Source organism: Pristis pectinata, chromosome 6, assembly GCF_009764475.1.
Source record: "Pristis pectinata isolate sPriPec2 chromosome 6, sPriPec2.1.pri, whole genome shotgun sequence".
NCBI classification, from domain to species: domain Eukaryota; kingdom Metazoa; phylum Chordata; class Chondrichthyes; order Rhinopristiformes; family Pristidae; genus Pristis; species Pristis pectinata.
The window spans coordinates 22,209,949-22,236,102 of NC_067410.1; the positions used below are offsets into that span (position 1 = coordinate 22,209,949).

At 37.3% G+C, this 26,154-nt stretch overlaps 1 protein-coding gene across 8 annotated transcripts in view; it reads right to left on the minus strand.

Moving 5' to 3' along the window:
• The window catches only part of wnk2 (WNK lysine deficient protein kinase 2), a 148,581-nt gene that overhangs the window by 42,533 nt on the left and 79,894 nt on the right, over positions 1-26,154 (minus strand). For 4 of the 8 annotated variants that reach the window (XM_052018415.1, XM_052018421.1, XM_052018420.1 and 1 more), the window contains exons 9-18: positions 23,580-23,702; positions 23,409-23,447; positions 22,879-23,046; positions 12,367-12,425; positions 10,408-10,573; positions 10,199-10,315; positions 9,915-10,085; positions 9,006-9,036; positions 4,196-4,315; positions 2,438-3,660 (exon numbers count right to left, since the gene is read on the minus strand). In XM_052018415.1, the coding sequence (XP_051874375.1) occupies positions 2,438-3,660; positions 4,196-4,315; positions 9,006-9,036; positions 9,915-10,085; positions 10,199-10,315; positions 10,408-10,573; positions 12,367-12,425; positions 22,879-23,046; positions 23,409-23,447; positions 23,580-23,702 (2,217 nt within the window). The remainder of the gene's footprint in view (positions 1-2,437; positions 3,661-4,195; positions 4,316-9,005; positions 9,037-9,914; positions 10,086-10,198; positions 10,316-10,407; positions 10,574-12,366; positions 12,426-22,878; positions 23,047-23,408; positions 23,448-23,579; positions 23,703-26,154) is intronic. The other 4 variants (XM_052018422.1, XM_052018417.1, XM_052018416.1 and 1 more) reach the window with 2 other exon arrangements.

Genomic DNA, 26,154 nt, shown 5'->3' on the forward strand with positions numbered 1-26,154 from the left:
ATTTTTGATGGCTTAAGGATTTGCCATATTTATTAAGTTAATCAATAAATAGCTTTATAAATAAATCTGGGTAATGTCCCTTTAACAGTTTTTATTTTTGTCATTGATATTACGCAATCCTTTGATTCCACACTGATTAAATACTGAAAGCAAAGGTCAATCAGTCCGTTTCAATTCTCATGCAAGCTCATTGACCCAAAACATCAACGCTTTTTCTTTACATAGAAGCTGCCTGAAATCAGAGCGTTTCCAGCATTTTGTTTTCATTTCACATTTCATTTGTGGCCTTGTTTGTTTTGTCTGGAACTAGACAAAAGTGTATTCCATATAACATTGGGATCACTTAAAAGCTTAGTTGCTATCATGGAAATAACATGAAATTCTAAAACAGTGAAACGCAGTTCAACTTAATGGAATAGGAGAATTAATGGTAGAGCAATTGTTATTCCTAATCCAGAGGCCTGGACTAACAACCCGGAGAACCCCAGTTAAAAGTCACACCTTGGCAGCTGTGGAATTTAAATTCAGTTAATAAAAAACTGATCATAATCTGATTAAAAATTTTGAATCTATGAGCTTGATCATAATGATAATCACAAAACTACAAACCATCCTAAAAATTCACTTGTTTTAATAATGTCCTTCAGGGCACAAGTGTGCCATCCTTATCTGATCTGGCCTATGTTTGGCCTTTAAATGCACTCCAAAATAGCCTACCATGCCACTCAGTTCAAAGGCAATAAATGCTGACCTTGTTTGTGATACCCAGCTCCCAAAGTGAACAGATAAAAATACTCCTTCCACAACAATTCTGGTAAATTGCAAGAATTAGAGTGCAAGTCCATTAGATAATGGGTATAGATAACTAGAAATAACATTTTGGTGAATTAGAGAACAGTACTGCTGCCAGCAATACCAAACTACAATAAGATTGCTGGTACCTTGCTCTTGTTTGTTTGGAGGTGGTTGGAATACATAAACGATTTAACATGGTTTGCCCATTTAGTGACAATGACTACTCTGTTCTACATTAAAAATATTTAACGATGGATCTCTTCAAAATCAGCAACTTTGCTGCATCTGGAAAACTCCTTTCCCCTTGCTAGGAATTAAATTGTGAATTGGAAATACGACTAGTGACAAGCACTTAGTCACATTGAGCAGGATAATCAAGTCCTTTTCAGCTAGTGGTATGACTTGCTTCCTTATGATGAATCTTCTAGATGGACCTCACAATGGAGTGGAATGGGAGAGAAGGCAATTATAGAAACCAGTGAATTGATACACAAAGGGGTACTGCTAGGTTGCCCACGGACCAAGTTATCACAGCTTCCTGTTCTGCAACAAACATTTGACTTGTATATTTAATTCCTTGTTGAGCATTGAGATGGTGGTTATTTTATTTTGCTTATAATCTAGATCCAGGATCAATGATTCAGAGACAGGAGTTCAAATCCTTCCACTGAAATTGGAGAATATGAATTAATTTAGTTCAATATATTTGGAATAAAAGGCTAAAAATCAATCCTACTGCCCTTGATGCATATAACGTGCAACTCCAGACCCCTGTTAAATGCAAATGACTTTAACCTCTGAAATGGCTCAGCAAATTACTCAGTTGTATCAAACCATTATGAAGAATACTATTAATGTTGGGCAGAACCCTCAGCATTGATTTGGGACTGATGAAAACACATACCAGCCCCGTCAAAACAGCAGCACTTTGAACCTATGGACTTGTGCTTAAAATAAGATATCTGCCCCATAGACTACACAATCCTATTCATAGATTAAAAAAATTATATCCAGGGTCCCAACTTCACTACTGCAATTTCTCATCAGGAGGGACCCACCAGAGATGGCATTGCAGAAGCATATATGGAAATGACAGCCCTGGGAGTTAACATCAACATCAGTCCCCTTGAAGCCTTCAATTGTCTTCCCTCAATTAATGCATCAACACTGCATGTTGACCATTATTTGAAGGAAGCAGCAGGGGTAACAGAGGCACAGAATGAACCCTGAGCAGAACCTACAAAGCCTTATACCGAGAACAGTTTGGTAGCACTACAACTAAGCTGGTCACGTTTGTACATTTTAACTGCCAGATATAGTTTGCATCAGATGATAGAACTAATACGAGGAGAAATCTTGCCAAATGGGATATATTCAGAAACATGGTAGTTCAAATCTGGGCATTTTTGAGGCACTGGCTGCTGAAAGCAGCAAAATAATCTCCTTCACCCTACCAACAAGCCGTGGGAGCAATCCTGATTCAAGGAGTGTAGAAAAGCATTCCAGGACCGACACTAAATGGTATCCAAAAATGAGATGCCAATTTGGTAGCACTATTATACACATTAAATTTTTAAAATTCAAAACCAAATACATGTCCAAAGACAACATTTCTAGCAAAGCGAAAGCAAATACGACTTACATTATCAGATGTTCCAATCTTTGTAATCAAAGTGGGGTCTCTAACCACAGGTAATACTGGTGCTTTCACATGTTGGTACAGAACCTCTCTCAAAACAGATTGACTGGAAGTTTCTTCTGGTAAATTTGCAGGTGGACTGGGCAAGCTTGGTGGCGATCCCATAACTGGAACTTGGGTAATTGGTAAAACAGAAGGGATAGGTGCATCTATATTCTTTACATCATGTACAGAAACAGCTACAGAAAGTGTAGCATTAAGCACTTCACCCAGGGGTTCGGAGGAAAGCTCTTCTATGCAACTCACATCTCCTGTAATAGCAGTTTCAGAAGATTCCGCGGCTGGATGAACTGGAAGAATCCCTCCAGGCTCTTGGTATAATAAAGTACGTAATTTTTCATCCAATGTCTTTATTGTATTATCTATGAATTCAATTTTACGTGGCCCTTCCACATCTGATTCAGCTCCAAGAGAAAGCTGTTGCTGACTGCTAATAATGCCAGTCATAGTAATCGACTGGGACTGTGCTTGTGCTGGGTACTGTTGATTAATACTTGGAGGTACTTGTGCAGGACTCTGCGGCTGAGAACTTGATGTATTACTTACTGTTCCAGAAATGGCCACAGATGATTGCATCTGGTTTGTGAAAGGTTGCATTAAAACAGGTTGAGAGATATCAGGCACATATGCTTGCATAACAGGCTGTTGCTCCAAGACAAGGCTGTGAAGTGGACTAGGTTCTGCAGATTGAGTAGGAAGCGAAAGTTCTGTTTGGATGGATATTGACTGGATAGGAAGAGAATCAACAACTGAACAGCAAGGCATGTCCACAACTGAAGGGGGGCTGAAAGCAATATCTGATTGCTCTTCTGTCTGCAGCTGAGAAGCAGTCTTAGATTGAAGTTCTAAATGCTCACGTACAGCAACCTGACTTTGAAATGAAATATTTGATCCATTACAAACAGGAGCATGAACCTGGTGACTGCTCTGTTGCACTTCATTTCTAGATTTATCCTCAGTTTCTAGTTGTAGTGTAGGAATGCTAGGGGACATTATTACTTGAGCAGGCAAATTTGCTGGGACACTAATATTAGACAACACTGGGACTAAAGGTGGAGGTACAATGCGATGTCCAGAGATGTCATTAGCAGCAGCTGAAGTCATTGCACCAGATATTTGTGTTGCTAAAGAATCCATTTGCTTGTCATCAAGTGCATTTTCAGTTTCTGAAAAAAAATATAAAATGTACTTAAAAAGTTTCTGCAAATTTTAATTCGTTGTTAATTTAGAACAATTGCTCCTAAAACCTAAGTTATTAACTTGAATAGAAGTAGGATAAGTCAATATAAATCCACAATCCATGATATCAAAGATAGCAAATTTTAAAATGCTGTTGATGTGTTAATATTAAATAACACATACATCCAAAATGTAAATGTTCAATTATTTAAAGTGTGTAAATATTTAATCAGATTTAATCAGCAACATTTACCTAGGAAATCAATTTAGCATCTTGATTAATCTAAAAGTTCGTTTTAAAAATCAAAAAAACTGCAGATGCTGGAAAGCTAAAATAAAAAAAATTGGAAATACTCAACAGGGCAAGCTGCATCTGTGGCAAGAGAAACAGTTTAACATTTCAGTTCAAAGACCCTTTATCAACCTGCTGAGTATTTCCAGGATTTTGTTTTTATAGCAAGTTTGTTTTGCTATGTCCATTTCAAAATGTACAAGCTTAATTATAAAATGTTAATATCATACCCAGGGTAGAAGCTGCCAGTGGTTGACTTGAAGGAATGTCTGCTGCACATTCTGACTCTTTTGTTGTACTGTTCTCCACAACTGGACATATAATAAACCATCTTCGGCCAGTATGCAATACTAACAAAGATGGCACAATGCATTAGCATTTGATCACCTTAATGTATATATTGCATTCTCCTTACTATGTATTTCAACTGTACGTTAAGCAATTCAGATACCACTTACTGTTTTAGGTACAAACATAGAATGCTGATTTTAAAGAGTGTGTTATACTATGCAATGCACAATGCAGTATCAGGTGCAATGTTCAGTTCCATTCATGGTTCTTCAAGAAATAAACCACAAGAACCAGTTAATGAACATATCCATCAGGAGAAATTATAATCACCCTCTATCAATATTTCATGTAACACCATTAGATCCATTATTAACAACAATTTAGCAATCAGAGACCAGAAACTTCACTGTGCCAACCACATGGATACTGTGGCTACAAGGACAAATCGGAGGCTTAGTATTCTACAATGACTGATTCACTTGTTGATTCCTCAAAGACTTCCTACTACCCATGAGGAACAAGTCAGGAATAATTCTTCATGTGCCTGATGATTACAACTCTAAAGCTCAAAAGATCTAGAAGAAAACAGCTTTCCTGATTAGTACCCCATCCCATGTCAAACATTCACTTTCTCCACCACCATAGGCACAAGACACATTGCTAAAACTCACTTGTTTCTTCCACTGCACCAACCAAACATCTAACCCTCAACTAGGGGACCAGGCACACAGGGATACTATTACCACAAGCTTCTCAACAAGTTGCATGCTTTTCCAAGTTGGAATTGTATTATCATTCTTTCTTCCTCAATGTGTTAAAACCATGGAACTTCTTCAGTTTCATCAAGTGAACTGTTGCAATTCAAGGAATGAGAAATAAATATTGAGGTATGAGCAATAAATATTGGTCTTGTGAGCAAAACCCGCAACACAAATTAATAAATAAATGGACTTGGACATAACAAGGTGTTTTAGTATTTTAGTAGAATTATAAAATTATGTGGGAAATAATTCCATTTCCTTAGGCACCAGCTAGAAACCCGAATAAAACATTTTCTCCCTTCTCCATCTGAAAGCAGTTGCCCTTTCAAAGAATGTGCCAACTTCAACATTCCACAGTCCTTAAAACATGTTATCACATCCCTCATCCATGCTAACCTTTCATGCAATTTCAAGTTTAAAATCTCTCCTGAGTCTTCAATCTAGTTTAAAATCTCTCAATCTACTAAAATTATCTTACTTACTAATTATATCCTCTGTGACTGTAAATGTGGTGCATTACAAATCCTCAACTTGTCTGTACCCTTAGATGTGGCTGACCACATTTCTTCCAAAGCCACTTGACAATGCTACTATTCATTGAAGCCAGCTCACTTGTTTTCACCCAAACTGGTTTGATTATAGTAGTCTCTTCAGCAACACTGTCTATTTGTCTCCACATTAACCCAACTTTGGACCCTCCCCCAACATGGTGCCTCTTGGCAAGATTAACTATGGATATTATGTCATTATCTAAAAACACAGGTGTTTAATTTAAATTTTAATTAATTTTCTCACTTTACCCACTGTTAGATATTAACTACTCTACTCCCTATACACTCATGACAGTGTGGCCAGATTCTGCTCTAACTCCATCTACAAGTTTGCAGATGATACCACCATTGCAGGCTGTAACTCAAATAGCGATGAGTCGGAGTACAGTAAGGAGATAGAGCGCTTAGTGGAATGGTGTCATGACAACAACCTTTCCCTCAATGTCAACAAAACAAAAGAGCTGGTCATTGACTTCAGGAAAGGGGGCGGTGTACATGCACCTGTCTACATCAATGGTGCTGAGGTAAAGAGGGTTGACAGCTTCAAGTTCCTGGGAGTGAACATCACCAAAGCCCGTCCTGGTCAAATCACGTAGACGCCACGGCCAGGAAAGCTCACCAGCGCCTCTACTTCCTCAGGAGGCTAAAGAAATTTGGTTTGTCCCTTTTGGACTCTCACCAACTTTTACTGATGCACCGTAGAAAGCATCCTATCTGGATGTATCACAGCTTTGTACGGCAACCGTTCTGCCCAGGACTGCAAGAAACTGCAGAGAGCTGTGGACACAGCCCAGCGCATCACGGACACCAGCCTCCCCTCCTTGGACTGTCTTTACCTCTCGTTGTCTTGGTGAACCAGCCAGCATAATCAAAGACCCCATCCACCTGGGTCATTCTCTCCTCTCCCATTAGGTAGAAGATACAGGTGCCTGAGGGCACATACCACCAGAGTTAAGGACAGCTTCTACCCCACTGTGATAAGACTATTGAACAGTTCCCTTGTACAATGAGATGGACTATGACCTCACGATCTATCTTGTTGTGACCTTGCACCTTATTGCACTGCACTCTCCCTGCAGCTGTGACACTTTACTCTGTACTGTTACTGTTTTTACCTGTACTACAATGTACTAACTCAATGTAACTGCACTGTGTAATGAATTGACCGGTACATCGGTTTTGTAAGACAAGCTTTTCACTGTACCTTGTACAAGTGACAATAATAAAACCTATACTACCATTATTGTTTTTTCATCATTCTATAAAATCTGAGCCAATAAAGATGTTAGATAATAAAAAGGGAGAAAACTCAGGTGCACAATTCTGGCAAGCACTATTGAATTAATGACCTGCTTTTGCACTACATAATTGTAGTTCTATGTAAATAAATAGTGACAACACTCAGCTTCAAAACGTTCTTGACTGATTCTGTAGTCGCTTTAAACCTTCATCTCTTAGACATCCAGTCTTGAATGAACTATTTCCTCCATTAAACAATGGGAATAAGCACATATACCACATCTTCAGTCTTAAATGCTATGCTCGTCAGTAATATTAAGCCCCTCTACCACTAGTGCTGAAGTTGCTTGCAATCTACAGTATGTCAAAAAAAAAGCTGAATGTACAACTTTGTATTGTTGCTGTGAAAAAGACAGCCTCCTTCCACTTTTACACATTGCTTGCCTCAACCAACTGATGCATGAAATTTTCAGCCAGATTTTACCACTTTAAGCTTCAAAGTATTCCAATGCTCCGAGCTCATATTGGTATTGTTTATTATTGTCACTTGTACTGACGTACAGTGAAAGCTTGTCTTACAAACGGATTGTACAGGGTCAATTCATTACACAGTGGCAGTTACATTGAGTTAGTACAGAGTGCATTGAGGTAGTGCAGGTAAAAACAGTAAGAAGTACAGAGAAAGTGTCACAGCTTTACTAATCTTCTTAAATTTTAACTCTGCTGTTCATTCAGCCCTGAACCCAGTACTTGCTGATGAACATGGTTCTTGGTCCCCCATTTAAATTTTTATTCTTTTATTTAAATCTTTTCAGTCTTCCACCTGCAAATTTCAAACATTCGCCTGCCAAACATCTCCACTCAAATCTTCCCTGCTAACTTTATACTTTGAGTTATCATTTTGTGTCTTACTTCATCCTTCAATTGATAACTTGCTTCCACTCATAAAACCTTTCTTGTGATCACTTATAGTTACCGATCTTTCCATTCTTAGACATAATGCTTGAATCACCTGAATAAGATCCCAAATCATGCCCGGGTCATCAAGCGGACCTTAAGTTCTTGCATGCTCTACTCATGCTCCAATGACAGGTCTCAAGAACTGTAGCACATCCCATTTCATTATATCAGCTCCTGATCAGCCTATCTGGCCATGGAAACAGATTAAGGTCTTCCATGTGGGTCTTCCCATATCTCCTCTATCCTGTCACTCTAATACCCATGTTGACTCTTGTCAAAATCTACAAGGAGCTACAGGAGTGTCCACATCAAAACACTGGCTACCTTCTTAGTTGCCTCTCCTGCTATCATTTTCTATGGAATGAACCATTATCAATACCAAATGAACATTCCTAAAGAGCACAAGAGTCAAAGTCACCACAAAAGTGGGCCCTGCTGACTGACAACAATGATGAAAGCTTCATCAAGCACCTATTGCAAAATATGTCTGAGCCCCACGCTCTGAAATATCCTCTTAAAATACCAGTGCCTCTCTCTCCCTTTAAACCCGAAAGCTTGAATCAGATATACTGATATAGCACCTGATATTTCTTTGCACTTTGAAGCACTTCAGAATTTTCTGCATTAAAAGGTACTATTTAAGTGTAAGTGATTGTTTTATTATGGATTGATGGTAGAGCAATTTAATAATTAAAAAAGTAATAAGGAGATTTCTTGGTATCAATGGACAAATATTAGTCCTGTTTGAAAGTGTGATTCCAGGCATGCTAGCCATGCAACGTGTGATATTTGGCACAGAATTCAGTTATTTATCAATTAACATTCAGAAAAACTTGATATTGATTTCACTTTAACTTTCAAATTATTTTGATTATAATCAACCAGTATCATCATTTTAATTGTTTAATCATCCAGAAATACAACACCTCCAAAACACTGCTCTGACTCAAAAAAAACAATGCAACATTTGGCAGGGTGACCCCTTGACAAACTCCATGGCACTGGCCAATTATGTGGGTCTGGGAGTTTCAGTGACAGGCCCTCAAATGCAATGATATCAGTGTTTAAACCATCCCCACCCCAAAAGACTAACTTCACAAGTGAGCTTGCCTGTCAAAAGGATTTCACTCATTTTACTTCATACATTTATAATGATCAACTAATACTATTAAGCATTGCAATCTTAAATACAATAAACTATACATTGTTTTTCTAAAATGCAAAGTATACTGACTTACCATTCTGTTGACATTGTTGAGAAGCTGACATCTGCATAGTGACAGGAAAAATGGTACAAGCATTAGACTAGAACCTATAAAAACATAAGATAATTAAAAAGCAAAGAAGAGGTAGATGAAAGACCATCAACCTGAAACATTAACTGTTTCTCTCTCCACAGATGCTGCATAACCTTTATTATGAAACACAAGATGGTCAAACTATCAATATTTCTAAAACAATGTCCAAGTTCATCCAAATGTATTTCTGAGAAAAACAATCAAGTATAAACACCTTTCTTTTTACAAAAGAAAATCATGGTCAACTGATTATTACCAACTTTTTAATCCCTCCCTAAATGCAAGATATGAAATACAATTTCAAAATTAACCATTGTAATCTATTAGACATCAGAAAGGTTACAAAAAAAAAGAATCCTAAGAAATTCACTGCAGTGATCACTTAAAAATTTAAATTGGTTATTCCTTTCCTTAACAAATAAATTACTGACAGTAAAATCATGTTTTACACTGCTTAAAATCTTTGATTTAAAACAATTGTTATTAATTCCAAGTTCAAAATACTGAATTGGATCACAATATTCACAATATTAAATAGTTTGAAATAATTCTTAAATCAATTATGCTGCAACTTTGAGTTAGCATGAACATATCCAGTACAAGTCTAACCAGGTGATACAAGCCAGGCAATATTAAAGTTTGGAGCTTTAACAATAATCCTGTAACTGTGAAAAGATCAAAATTTCCTAATAGTAACTTTCTTTCAAAAAAAGTGCACATTAGAAATCATAGGTTGTTAAATTAATGGTTGATATACATTTTAGTCAGATATCCATTTACTATCAAAGATGAACCTTCACAATTCATGTTTACAATATAGTTAAACACCTTGTGTAACCAGTTACGTACCTGACTCTCAGTTTCAAATTTGCCAGCAACTTGTTGAAAACCTGCACTTTGCGTAGAATTTCTTTCCTCCTCTGCTTCTTCAGTGAGCATATCTTCTGCTTTATCCATTACATCCTTCATCTGTTCTATGAAAATCTCCTTTTCAATTTCCAGTATAAAGTCATTCTCTACCTATTTACAAAGGTACATAAATCTTAAAATTGATTGCTTATATTTTTCATTCTATCATTTTCCATTAAGCCAATCCACTTGCTAGATTTTCTGTGTTTTTCTTTATTACTTACCATGTAAATTGCTATTTCATCTGGAGCATCCCCATCCAAATCAAATTTAAAGGTTACCATTTTGTGATTATGAGTTTCCAATTGGCATTCCACCATTTTATCTCCTACATTTGATACCTGAGAGAAAGTGAAAATCAGTTCTGACCTTAAAATAATTTTATCTAATATTTAGAGGCCACACTTTTTCAAAAAAAGATTTAAGTATTCACATTTAGAATAGTCAGCTTTGGCCTATTAGTCTTTTCTTGTCGTGAACGAGTGCGTGTAGATCTCCTATGATGCTTCCTTGAACTTTTGCTCTCCTGTTTTCCACTGGCATGAATTCCTTCATATCCATCACTCATTTCTTTTCCCGATGCAGCATCAGAATATACACTATATGGAAACAACAATAGGTGTTCAGCCAAAAACAGAGCAAAAACATGAACCATATCCTAGTTTTTGCCATGTTTGTTTGTATTTTGCTCAAAGCAATACCACTTATCAATGATTCCTTCAAATGGGAGCACGAATACAGCTTACTACCTCTATGGTTATTAAACTGAAGAGAAAAATAATTGTTTTTTCACAACTATGGGGTAACTTATGCTTGCACTGTGTTTGTTGGACAGCATTGATACTGGAGATAAAACAGAATTCATAAAATATAAACTAATCAGGCCTACAATATCAAAGGACTAGTTAGGCAGACTGGATGGAATAAAGTAAAGGAATAAATCCCAGCTCTGGGCTTCTCTTTAGCCAAGCTGCTGCACCTTAAAGTGAAAAATTTCCCTGTTCAGAAAAACCAATCTAGCCCATTACTGATCTGGACTACTGTTAATCAAAAGTTAACTATTAGAAGACATTGTCAACAATTCTTTTAAGCACCAACTATTCACCTATGCCTAGTTTGGGTTTTCACCAGGTTCAAATAGTTTTAGACTTCACTGTAGCCAGAGTCCATAAAATGGAAAAAGGAATTATATCCATAACTGAGGTGAGACCGACTCCCCTTGACAACAACGCAAAACTTAATTGTGGCAGTAACGAAATTTAAATCAAAAGTAATCAGAAGGAAAAATCTCTGATGGTTAGCATCACACAAAGACCATTGTGGTTAAGGCCAATCACCTAATTCTAAGGACATTCACATATAAGTTTCTCAGGCGAGTTTACTTGGCTCATTTAACTTCAAATGCTTCAATTATAACATGAGCTCCAACACAAGATCAAAAGTGGGAATATTCATTGAATACTGCAAACCATTTAATAATATTCACAACTTGCAGGTGATGAGATACTCTGTACCCACATATAGCAAGACTAAATCAACATTCAGGTTTGGGCTGATAAGCTGCACGTTACATTCATGGCGCACAAGTGCTAGACCAATGACCACCTTCCATGAGAGCAAACACTTCCTCACAATTGGTATTACCATCTTTAAATCCACCAACAAGTCCTAGGTTTACCATTGAGCGGAAGCTTAACTGGAATAGTCACTTGAGCAGGGCAAGAGGCTAAGTTTGGAGGTGAGTAATTTACCTCCCGAATCTCAAATTCTTCCACTAACTACTTTCGATACAACCACATTCTGGAAGAACCCTCATCACACTGACTGCTGCAGTTCAAGGTAGCTCACCACAACTCACGGGCAAAATGGCTATTCATGCAAATGACATACACATTTGTAGAAAAAATGCCAATTTAACAAGCATAAAACTTTGAAAATTGCATACGAACATTAAAAATTACAGATGTTCAAAGTCTGAAACAAAGAAAATACTGGAAACACTCAGCAAGTCAGGCAGTATCTGAGAAAACAGAAATAAAGTTAACATTTCAGGTTGAAAGCCTGAAACCAGAACTGGGAAAGCCCTGTCTTATGCAGTTCTAACAAAATAGTCTGCGACCTGAAATGGTAACTATTTCTCTTTCCGTGGAGGCAGTCTGACTTTGAATACTTCCACATTTTCCATTTTTGTTGGAATTTTTCCATGAAATTGATTATCAAAATTGGAATTGATCATGGAATTGATATCAAAATGCCATTAGAATTTTTATTCCTTTTACCTTTCTTTCTAGTTTAATACTGAAAGGGTAGCTTAGTCACAATGATTCAGAGGTAAACTCCTCAAACAAGGATAAATGTATTAACATTTTCACATATTTGTCATAGTACTTACTTATCATAAGAACTACCATAGGCTGCAGTCTGCTGTTTATCATGTTGAGGATGAATCTCCTGTTAATACAAATAATAGTGTTTTAAATATAACTGGTGATTTTTCAAAATCTCAAATATTCTAAAATAATTACTTTAGATCCTTAATAGTTCCACAAACTCTATGGTACAGTAAACTCATTTATCTGGTATCTATGCATCTAGAATTATCATGCAACCAGCAAAACCTTCTAAGAATATTAAGCAATTTCACGATTTTTTCCGAAAATGTAAATTTGAATTTTGGCATGCCAGGTTACAAAGCAACTTTGTTCACATGCCGTTTGTCATCAGCCTACAGCACAGAAGCCCGCCGTCAGTCCCTTGTGTGTTTACAAGTAGTTGGTTCCAATTGTGTTTTATAAACTGTACTATTTCTCCCATCTATCCACTATGTCAGATTAGAATTCTCCCAAAGGTACAAAGGGGAAACGTTGCTTTAACATTGTTACAGAAAATTGAAATATGGAAAAGAGCAAAAAATCAATGTCTTTACAAAAAAATTCAACATTGGTTCTTCAACAATTTATGAATTAAATCACAAACTGCAAAGCTCAGAGTTTTTTGTTTACTCAGAGTAAAATAGAGACATAAGAGACTGCATATACTGAAGCAACAATCTACTGGAGGGACTCTGCAGGTCAAGCAGGATGAGTGGGGGGGGGGGAGGGAGAAAGAGGACATTGATGTTTCTGGTCAAAACCCTACATTAGTAATAAAATATAGTTTGGTGATTCAAAGGTATATGCAAGGAAAACTAGTGTGCAATGTATAATGTCTTATTTTGAGCAATTCTCATGCAATTGACACCCACCAATTCCTCATGGATGCTGGATGGCTGAGAATATACTGTTTAATAAGCAATCATAGGGCACGGGATTTTGTAACTTTTGTACAGTGACTGGTACCATATGGAGCATAATAAAGCATGCAATCGCACTGGCTTAATCCCATCAGAATTGTAAACTTTTTATGGTTTGACATATATATATTTCAAATTAGTTTCTCCAACAAAATTTGTATGTATACTTTCAGATGTATCATTAGAAATCTGCACAGTTGACAAGGGAATATCTTCACATTGCTAGCTTAATGAGAGAACAGTTGTTGCTTTGGCATCGTCTGTTGCACTGAATGTAGGAGACCATTCGATTGCACTTCTATTTGTCATTTGGTGTAGGAAGCATTAGCTTCCACTAGGATATGCAAGGTTGTGGCAAAACTAAAGACTTTACTGACATAGCTGGTATTTGATGCATTTGAGGTAGAAATCCTACTCAAATGAACGGTTAAATGAAGCTTGTGGAATTACCATCTGCAAATAAATTTAATTTTTAAATAGTCAATGTACTTCTAAAACAGCACGTCTGATTTAAAGTAGATCTATTTCATTGAGGAGATTCAGTTTTTAGTGGAATTGTTGTAGAAATCAAAATTAAGAAAATAATTTAATTTTTGCCCCCAACAACATTAATAACATCAAAATGAATTTATCAATTCCTCACATAACATGTGAACTTGAGATTATTGCACATTTTATAAAGCTTTAAGGCTAATAGTAAATTGCACCTTCAGGTCCCAAGATCTTCTGCAGTGAAGATCAGTTGTACACAAAAACACCAATAATCTGCCACACTTTGGTAGTGCCGGACCAGAAGAATTCTGGACTATTGGATGTTATTCCACATTAAGAACCAGATCCATGTTACAAAGTAGTATAATATATTTTCTAGTAAACCTGGTAGGAACAGGAAATACACAACCATGCCAGACCCCAGCTCCAGCTGCAAACCTACCCAAGCTCCTGATCCAACCCTAGCTCTAGCCACCCACACACTGTCCACATTCCAAATCCCTGCTCCTGCCACACTCCAGACCCCTGGCTCAAGCTGCACATCCCACTTGCACTCTGGCCCCTAGTTCACATTCCAGAATGAGTAAACCAGGTACCAAATCATCACAATTTCTGCAGAATCACATACCGGATTATTGGAATTTTACTATAGTGAGGTCAGGAGGAAATATTGAAGTATCTCAATTTTAAAAAATCCCTTAGCTCATACATTTATATTTTCTTTCCTTTGCTAATTGAAAAGCTTAGAGGTATGGCTGCAATAAACTACTTTAATCCAGTTGATGCTTTATGGGTCACAGACTCAAACAGGAGAACTGATTAGGATGTCATCTCTTTGACGTTGTGAAGTTCTTGAAAGTAAGGCTATATTTTTAAGTGACAGGCAAACACTTAAATTTAAAACAAGTATTTGCCACAAAAAAGGTAAAATTTGTTTAAGACCTATAAGTGTATAAAAATTTCATGTGCATCACTCACTTCAGCAGCAAGAAATGAAGAGTTAAGCCTTCAAAATGCTGCTATAAAACAGGGTGCCAAGTGGTTCATGTTACGTTTGGTCACACATTTCACCGATTCTCCCCCACCTCCCTGGGCAGCTGGTGGCAATGAGAAACTAGCACCAAGGGAACAAAGGAAGAAAATCTTTAACAATCATATCCTGTTGTAGAAAAAAACTAATTATTTTAGAAGCAGATAATTCCATGGAAGTATAAATTACCTGAAACCACAAAACCTTGAAAGTTGTGGTAACATGCAGAGATGAGGGAAGTTGGGAAAGGTGGAGGAAAAATTTGAAAGAACAATACTCCTTTTTGTGTGTCTTACTTTTGAAACGAATCTATCCAATATGACTTCCTATCCCATGCATTTACCACCATTAGGCTCCCAATCCCAGACACTGCCACTCTTTATGATCCTCCTAGCCATTATACTTTTTTCCTGTCAACCATGCCCCATGGAAGGGCTAAATGACAATTGCTCCCTTCCAGCAAAACAATTTTTGAGCCCCTTCTCTAGCAAGCTTCCTGGAGATGCCCATTAGGTGTCAACAGTTCACCAGCTTGCTGATGAAGCCAAACCCTCAATGCCTGTTTATTCAGAGGAACTTGTAATTCCTTGCATCTCGAGGGCATAACATGGATGCCTCACTAATGTGATATACATGAAGTGATTTATGCATAATCACATACACTTCCCTGCCAATTTTCTTCCCTCATTAACTCTATGTCCTTAAGACTGTCTTTCTTCTTGGAGGACAATGTTTTTTTTAAATCTCTAATACTTAGTTCAAATGGACATTATTCATTTGAACCTCAACAGTAGAAGAATACTCAGGCACAGTAAGATCACACCAATGCTAATATAGTTGGCTATCAGCATTGAGAACCTAAGCACATTTTCCTATTTCTACCCTAGATACGGAAGTCAAAAGTGGCCTCCTGATCAGATTGAGTAAATTGCGATTAGGATCAACCTATGTCTGATTTAACTATTTATTGCTTGAGTAATGTGAAGAAGTGGAACAGTTATTTGGCATTTCAAAGAAACACAAATCTGTTTGCACTAATATTGTTATTTTTGTTACAAGACATGCATGAAACATTGTCACTGCTCAGATAGAAAAGTAATGAAAGTTCTAATTAATAATGTCTAAATGTATTTATAGACAGCTTCTCAGATTTACAGCAAAATACAGTAAACAATGGTTACATAACTTGACAACATGATTAACACTAAGAAAATCTATACTTTACTCTAGCCATGTACAGCAATTAGCAGTTACAACTAGAACTGTAGAAGTGCTTTAAATTTCACAGGACAAAAATAGAGGCAAGCATCACCAGGTTATTTTCTTAATAGCACTGATATACCAAGGAATCTTGGGATCCAAGTCCATACCTCCCTGAAAGTGGCAATGCAAGTAGATAGAGTGATAAAGGCGGCATATGGTATGCTTGCCTTCATCACTAGTCAAAGAGTTAAGTAGTCATGATGCAGTTGTATAAAACTTTGGGTAGGATGCAGTTCTGGTCACCCCATTACAGGAAGAATGTGGAGGCTTTGGAGAGGGTGCAGAAGAGGTTTAACCAGGATGCTGCCTGGATTAGAGAGCATTAGCTATCAGGAGAGGTTGGACAAACTTGGATTGTTTTCTCTGGAGTGTCAGAGGCTGAGAGGAAACCTTTGGAAGGTTTATAAAATTACGAGAGGCATTGATAATATTGACAGCCAGAATCTTTTTGAGGGTAGAAATGCTGAATGCTAGTGGGCATAGCTTTAAGGTGAGAGGAGGAAAGTTTAAAGGGGATGTGCGGGGCAAGTTGTTTTTATTTTCAATAACAGTGGTAGGAATGCACTGCCAGGGGTGGAAACAGTAGCAGATACGATAGTAATGTTCAAGAGACTTTTAGATAGGCACATGAATATGCAGAGAATGGAGGGATATGGATCATGTGCAGGCAAAGGGATTAGCTTAATTTGGTATCATGCTTGGCACAGACGTCTGGGGCCAAAGGGCCTGTTAATGTGCTGTACTGTTCTATGTTTAATATATATGCCCATGACCAGAGTTTTGAACCTTCATTAATATATCCTGACAAATAGAGAGATACGGGATTCAAAAAACTGCTACCTCTGACAGCAATTGTTCTGCAGAGGTCTTGTATTAATATCCATTTAGACAGAACCAAAGATGACACTTCAGTGATGGACAGGGAAAAATGCTGCACTACTGCAAGTACTGACATTCAGTTAAGACATTAAACCACAATCATTTATACACCCCACAAGTAAATGCTAAAGATCATGTGGCATTAATTTAGATGGTTATATGCCCTGATGTACATTAATCTTTCACCTGCATCATTAGAAAACAGATTCTGGCAATATATTTTGTAGCAACTTGTAGGGCATTCCTGTGCATAAAATGGCTGTACGACTTTTCTATATTACAACATACATTAGTTAATTGGTTCTGAAGTGCTTGGGGACATCCTAAGTTGATGAAATGCACTGTACTGTGCAAGCTCTTATTTCACAGGTCTCAGCAGCTTTTACCTGGTGTTTCTGAGGAGCTAATCAGAATTCATGATTAAATGAAATGAAATATAAATGAACAGAACAAATTATATATGTATAAATCCTACAAATCCAAATATAGTTATTATGAGAAACAGCCTCCCAGAAAGGTACTTGGAACTTTGAGATTAATGTAGAATAACATGCAATAATTTTGCTTGTTCAACAGTCTTTGGTTCAGAGCCTTGCATGCTAATTGCACGATATTCATAGATTTTCAAAGGCCATAATGCTTGTACTGTTCAGAATTGTGCAAAGCGCTCCTGCAACACCTTGACCAACTTTCAAATGAAAATTCTGAAGAATAGTACCAACACTAACCTCTGCAAGCCCCAAGACAGAACTACTACTATCAATAACTAGCCCATATCTGCCAATCCCACAGGATTTTACATTAGCAGGGCATATAATAAAAGATACTCCTGGAGTCCATGCCCAACTGTGGCTACTACACAAAAGATTTGTTCCATAAATCCACCAACTAAGAGTTACATAACAGTACATACACTTCACTGAGCAGCCAGGTAACAAATCTGGAATTGCCAAAAGTAGAAGTAAAAATTCTAGACAAGGCAGTTTTTAAAAAATTAAATGTCTAAAAAGTAACAATAATACAATTTGCAATTATTTGCTACATTGTATTAACTTTTTTTTGAAATCTGCTAAAACATCTTAATGGTCAAAGAAAACTGCTGTAGAGAGGCAAAATGGATGAACTACTCAGTTCTCACCATCAAATCACTTAGCAAGTAACATATTCTAATTCTTAGAATTTTACTGTGTACAGCATATCAGTGTTCCAGCACAGAATGTGTTTCAGTAATCTTATGTTTGACATAATAATATTAATTTGTTTGTTGCAATTTGGAACTCCTCTCGCTACAAATTCTCGGTGCCACATTGAATGAGAATGACAGGCACTGTTCTTAGTCTTTTCCAGGGTAACTTACCAGACTTTTTTAAAAATATATTGTTCAAGATAAAATGTTTTAGCTTACTGTAACAGAAGATTACACTATTTGTAATAAATGTTTACATTCACTTCCTTATATAAAGAAAATGGAAAAAACACGACTGCACATATTTAACTTCCAGTAGCTTTATCATTTAACCCTTATGCCTATGAAACTGAAATACAACTACTGGCAGCTTGTGGAATGATCCACCAGATATCTCCAATGAATGCCTACTGGATTGGCACAGCAAAATAAATACAAAAACTTCCTCTGCTTTCTCCAAAAGCTTGCTTTGATAGCAACTGGCCCTTCTTTGCCTATCCCATTTACACACTGTGCATGTACAATAGAATTCTAATAACATGGTGTCAGTTATACATGTTCAATAGCTTATCAACTTGTGCAAATAGTTTTTTGGCCCAAAGTTAACCTACTGTATTAAAATAAAAGGTACCTTCATTCAAAACAAAATCAAAATGCCTCTTTCACACAGTTTTTAAAGTGGGTATCTAACCATGGACTTCCCCCCCCCCCCCCCCAAAAGCAGCATATTAAGTACTATATTATTGGAATTGCCTAAAATATAGAAAATGATTAGTAACACCAAAAGTTAAGCTAAAAATGTTCAACATTTTCATCTTAGAGATACAATTATCACAAATTAGCACTAACCATCAGGAGCTATCAGTAACTTGCCTGCCAATTATTTTTCAATTTGTTTTACAATAACGTCATACTTATTTTCAGTGACATAATGATAAGTAGGCAGTGTGCTTTAATTGCTGCTTTAATTGCCAGAAGTAATGCAGTCACAAAATGGATTTCTCCTTAATATCAAAAGCTGCCTCAAAATTGTAACGTTAGAATTTATTTTGATAAACTGTATTCAGAATATCTACTTCATCTGATGTAACAAAAATGTTGTCTACATTATTAAAAATACAATAAAACTCCATTAATCCAACATGCTATGTGCCTGTGATGCTGCTGTAAGTTTTTCATTGCACCTGTGCATACATGTACTGGTGCTAGACAGTTAGATTTTCTGGACTACTGAATGCTACTCCAATTAACTCTCCAACACACATAAATCACCCGGTAAATTTGAAGTGTGGGGGAATGAGGGCACAGGTGTATTTAAAGGAGTGTGAGGATCAGCACTGAGTCAAATGCTGAACCAATGGGATTTCTGCATAATCATACAGGAAATTATCAGACTGCAAATGAAAATATAAATAGCTGAAATAAAGTTTGTTCTCCAATTGCTGCTTCACATTTGGAGAAGTGGCAATGAAATTCAAGAATGAGCTTTTTGCACGGTCTCAAATTAAAATGGAAAATGGTGGAAATGCTCAGCAAGCCAGGTAGCATCTAGGGAAAGAGGTAATGTTTCAGACTGAAGACCCTTCATCAGAAAACAAGTCTGGGTCCCTTGGACTTAATGCTTCAGATCAGTCTTCAACCTGAAATATTAATTCAGCTTTCCTTTCCACAGATGTTGCCTAACTGGCTAAATATTTTCTGCTTTTCCTGTATTTTCCAGATTTCTAGCAAATGCAGTATTTTGCTTTTCAATTGAATGATATCCAGTTTCCCATGTTCAACAGGCCAGAAATCCATTGGAATAGTCTAGTGCAACAATAACAAAGACTTGGATGTGGGTTTTACCAGGTGAGCTGAAGCAATAGCAGAATTGAATGTTACCGAGACAGACAGAGGCAATCCAAGTAATGGCATGACAGGCATTTATCTTGGGGTTATTTAGCATAAAACAGTTGCTACAGGGAATGCAGGAGAGTGGGGCTGGGGATATCAGAATATGGGAGAATGGTGTGTGGAGGGAGGGTTGGGGGCAGAGAATTTGGGAGCTACAACAAATGCAGGGACAGAGTGTAATCAATGATAGAGATTTGAAGGAATAGGTCTTAGTACCCAAGGGCAAAGACTCTGGGCTAATTAATATTTAGTTGGAGGAAAATAGCTTTCTAGACTGTAGAGAAGCCATCCAATAACTTAAGAGGCAGTAGAGGATTTAAGGAAATTTATGGTGAGGTAGAGCTGGGTGTCATGGTAATAGAGAGACACAAAAGACTACAGGTGCTGGAATCTGGAGGGACATAGGGACATGTGGAAACTGACTTTGGATTATGTGATCAAAAGAAGAATGCAGATGAGAAATAGGAGGTAGAACCAAGGATAAATCTTTGAATTACACTGGTGCAATAAGCAGCCACTGCAGGGGATTCTCTGGTTATGACTAGGTAGATTCATTGCAATCCATCAAATGTAGTAGCACCCAGCTGGACAGTGATAGAGACTTTGAAGGATAATATAATTAAACACATTAAAGGCTTAGGTCAAAGTAATCGAGAAGGGATTACTTTGACACTGTTGTACAGGATATTATTTGAGGCTTTGTTAAAGGCTGTTCTGGTATTGAGGAATGCCAGGAACCCAAATGGAAGAATTCTGAGTTCTGAGAAGTCTGGGTATGGATTTGGGAGCCAGCAGAAAATTCAGTGACATAATGTAATAGTTTGCAAGAACAAAGGGTCAAGGGTATGTTGTTACAGTGGAAGGCATGAGTCTTAATACCTAAGGTAGGGACGCTGGTAACAATATCAGCTAACAGTGAGAAATGAAATTGGGTGATGAACAGGTTTGGTGGGAATAGCATGGAGGAAACTAGAGGTAGGACTCAGACAAGATGCACAAGGTTAGATCAGAGAGACACTTTGTAAGGGGGGGGGGCAGTGGGGCAGAGAGGACAGAAGAAAATCTTAGAGGTCTGATCCAATGTGCTATAGGTAAGAGTAATGCAAGAGTAAAGAAGCAACTTAATCTTATCTCATTGATATAGGAGTCCAACATTCCCTTCAGGTATTGCTGAAAGTGAAGGCAGAGGAGATGGACAGGAGTCTAAGAAGAGGATGAAGCAGAAAGTATTCAAAAGCATCCAGGAGCTACCTGTGCAATTTGAATATTCATGGGATTGTGAGCAATTTTGGCAGACGAGCAAAACCTAATATCACCATGGCTCAGTCAGATTTAACAGTGAACAACTTAACTAGTTGTCTACCATACAAATTCAAGTCTGTGTCCTTTTCCCCTACAGCAGCCAAGATGAGGAACTATTTCAGGTTAAGTGGAAGAGCAGGATAATAGTTTTAATGGAAGCAAGGTCACTTGAGGTTGTTAAAGGTAAACAGATTGCAGCTACAGAAAGTGTGGAATAATTTGAGAGCCAAATTTTGGATTAATACAATTTTGACGTTACAGTTTTAAGGGAATTGAAAGAAAGTTCTTTATCAAGAACAGGCACAGAGGCAGGCAATTGGGAGGTGAAAAGGAGTGTGTGAAGAGCAAAACGTGTAAGGGATCAGAGATGGTCTCATCTGTGATTGAGATGGGAGAGACTACACCCGAAGGCAAGGTCAAGAAGATTGCCCTAAGTATACCTTGGCGAATTTATATGAAGGGAGAGATTAAGAGGATTGTGAAATTAAGAGAGTGTGTTATGAATTGAGATGAAGGTTCATTTCACAGTAGTTGCTCTGAGCAGAGGTTGCAGGAGCAAAGCCGTGTAGATACCTGTAATAAACAGATTAAAGGCTTAGGTCAAAGTAATCAAGGGGAGATTACTTTGACACACTTGCACAGGATATTAGTTGTGGCTACATGGATGAGCAGGACAACAAGGATTTTGCACAAGAGGTTTCGGGTTGGAACAAGGCAAGTTAATCAAGGGAGGAGATAATGCCAGAAGGGAGGGGTACAATGCCACAGGAGGACGACAAATAGAAGTATGATTGATGTCAAGAGTCACCGTAATGATTGGCTAATTTAATTTGTTAACTTAATTCAAATAGTCATTTAGAAAATACAACTTTCAAAAATATAAAGCACAATGTGAAAGAATAACTGCAATTTAAATTATTAGTTTTATCGAAACAGCTCATTTTGAAAGCAAACTTTTTTTAAAAAGCAGCTGATTTTATACAAAAATGTGCAACATGAAATCTATGCGCAACATGACATGGTATTAAAAAAACTGTAAAATATTAATCCAGAATACTGAAAAATCAATTGATACCCAGTTAAACTCCTGTCATTCTTAATACCTTTTTTGGCCTAATTCTCAAATTATCAAATAAGTTTTTACAATTAAGGTAAACACACATATTTAAATTTAAGTACAGATTCTTGTCTCTATAATTCTGAAGTTCTAAAATATGTCAGTGACACATTGGATTTTTTTCCTCACTAGCAAGCAATGTAAGATTGAGGTTTGATTGTTTGTGTATAACTGAAAGCGTAAAACCATTTTATTTCCTGTGTATAGATAATACCAAGACATCTCTTCTGCCTTCACCTCCAGCAATATCTGAGGGGTTGTTGTGCTTCTTTGTTAGTAAGACTGGATTAAGCCATCTGCTGCTTTGTTATTTTCCCTGGTGCACTGGACCAAATTTACTCCTAGGTTCCCTCACCTTAGCCCTGAGTATACCAGCTTCTCTCCTATCCCCTTAGAATACTGCTGTTGATGGAACACTAAATATTTTGTGTGTTAAGAAAAGGGATTTACCAGAGTTGGAGTAGGCTGGTTAATTTGAAGGGGTTCTGAAGAAATCTGCAATGGAATCATTTGTATAGGTTGGGACGGCAGTGCTGGTATCGGAAGCTGTTGAACTTGATATTGTGGCAGTGGCTGAGGTACAGGCTGGACAAAAGTTTGCACCGTTGGCACCTGCTGCTGGAAAAAGGAAAACACCATAAAAAATTGCGACAACATTAAATAATCTGCAACAGCTTATATACTTACCAGTATCTATGTTTTATTACAATGTCAAATAGAATGGTGCCAACATAATAATAACAGACATTAAATTCACAGCTACCTTATCATCTGTCCTGTTATCTTATGGCAATACAAATGATCCTGAGAAACTAGCTCTTGTAAGACTTTTTTTTTGTGTAAGATGGAGAGTAAAAATAGGACTAGAAGTGGCAAGTAATTCCAATAATTATGCCAATTAGGTTTAAAAAATGATAATAAGATCTTTCCATCTCATGAAGAATAACCCAATAAAAACTATGTGCAATTGGAATATCTACCTGAAAATGGAATGTTGCAGTGCAGAAATAAGGGTCCAACTATGAGAAATCAGAACATATGGGTGAAGTAACAAAAGCATAAAGGTTCATAAACTGCACAACAATGCAGTCCATCAGTAAAATGAACCTTAGTCTAACAGTAAATTGATGAGAGAGAAAGCCGGTACTCACCTGTTGGGGCTGGGCTATCTGCACTGTAGAAAGCGCTGCTGGTTGCTGGTAATGTTGCTGAGGGCCAAACTGGTGGGATTGTGGAGGCAAAGCCACAGAAGGAACATGCATCATAGAGCTGGGCTAAATATAAATAGAAACAAAAATCAATGACTTTCTCTGAGAAATGCCCTGCAGTGTTTTTGTTAGATTTGTCATGTGATGTTCTTATACCAAGTGAAAATGGTGAAGAGTCCTGCAGACTGATAAGTACAACACCACATTAAAATTATTATTTCTAATTCAAGTCATTATGGGAATTGAATCTTTACACTATTGAAAGATTAGGTAATTTTTGGACAGTTTATTTCTATCTGCTACCTGTCACTGTCTCAGATTTTGAGTTTCTAACTTATAACCACCGCACTTTTGATTTCTACTCCCAAAATTTATGTTCATTGTCTTAACTAAAAATTTGAGAATTAGTAACTAAATTTGATATAAAATAAATTGATTTTACAAAGTATAGTGCAAGTAATATAAAAAAAATTAAAAACTAAAATGATACTAACCTTTCAATTTGTTTCAATGTCTATATTTACAATGCCATATGCTTGCAGAATCTTAAAGAAAAGCTGAACTTTGTCCTCAGGCTTCTTGCAATTCTGTACTTTGCCAATCTCAAATAACCCAATGCAAGTTATCTTCTAATTTTGTATTATTTATTATAGCAAGATAATAAACTTTAACCTAGTTGTTTCTCCTTGAACCATGACTGAAAGAACCCATTATTGGGAGAATCCAGATGAGTTCATACTCAACTACTCCATGGTCCCATAAGTTAATTTCAGTAATACTGATTTAAGTTCATCAAATTAAGTTTTATATAAGTTACCCAGTTATTTACTTGGAAAGTCACAAAGTAAAAAGTTATAGTTAAATACTTATCGAACTATGCATGGGAAAACATTGGGCCCATGTAATACTTTAAAAGATTCAGTTTATAGTTTCATCTTAGTTTTTCCCAGAGTAAAATAGAAAGCCAACCATTTATCTTAGAATTTTATAATACAAAAGGCAATTACAAATCAAAAGACTAGTTTCAATGACTTAATCCTGACAAGGATATTTGCAGCTAATATGACCAGTCAAACTGCAGTAACTTAAGGTTTAGAGTTTTGCTTTTGGAATATTCCTTCCCACTTTCAAGCCCAAAGTCACTGCGGAAATATCAAGATTGCCCAAAATATCCTTACCCAATCTTGAAGTTTACCCATGAATAATACTATTATTGGGGTTACATGGAAACATAGAAAAACTACAGCACAATTCAGGCCCTTCAGCCCACAAAGCTGTGCCGAACATGTCCCTACCCTAGAAATTACTAGGCTTACCCATAGCCCTCTATTTTTCTCAGCTCTATATAAGCCCAAGTATAATCAGTCCAGAGAGCCCCCGCATTTTACACTGACCAAGTTTAGCAAGGGAGGGACATGTGCAGAATATCACCCATTTAGCAAACCACATCAAGGAACGGATAACCGAGGTACAGGAAACAGGAGAACAGTTTCACAATTACATTTCCCTGGGACCATCTTGGTGGCCTTTTAAGGGATGTTGGACAACATTTATCCAGGGTATATGCATCCTTGCTGTTATTCTGTTGATAATATTGCTTTTATGGTGCTTTTGTATGCTGCACTCCTGTCTTAAGTTAAATTCACTCTTAAGTGGTTATCACGGAATGATAAAAGGAGGGAATATAGAAAACAATGGGAAGGGAGCTCTGGTGAACAAAGGGTTACTCTCTCTCTACTGGTAAACAGCTTGAGCCACCTGCTCGTGTAGTCAGCTTGGCTGATAAGGAGTTGCTGAGCTTCAAGGCCACAAGGAAACAGGGTTGTTTGTGAATAACTGTGAAAGATGTGTTAACCTGTCTGGCTACACACAGCAGCCTCAGCTTGACCAATGGTAGCGTGAGCTGGTCAAGCATACCCAAATATGGGTATGCCTGTGCAGTAGGTATGCACAGTGGGCACAGGTACCCACTGGAGAACAATGTGTTTGTTAGCACCCTGTATTCCTAGAATCGGGCCACGTGCAGGGAAGAGCAGCACCAATTGTTTGCTCCTCCATGTACCCCCAATCCCGCTAGCGTTAAACAATAAAGAACTTTTTGTACGCTCCTTGGGTTCTGCTGTTATCTGCTTTATTACAGTGCGGGTCGACTTCCACACCACTGTCAAAAAAAAAAAATTGCCCACACATCTCCTTTGAACTTATTCCCATCACCTTAAATGCATGCCCTCTAGTATTAGATATCTTGACCCTGGGAGAAAAGATACCGGCTGTCTACTCTGTCTATGCCTGTTATAATCTTATAAACTACTTTAGATTTGACTCCTTTACCCTGGGTAAAAGACTGACCATCTACCCCATCCATGCTGCCCATGATCCCATACACCTCCATAAGGTCACTCCTCAGCCTCCTTTGTTCCAGCAAAAACAGTCCCAGACACTCCAGTATCTCCTTATAACTCAACTCCTCCAGTCCCAGCAACATCCTTGTGAATTTCCTCTGCACCCTTTCTAACCC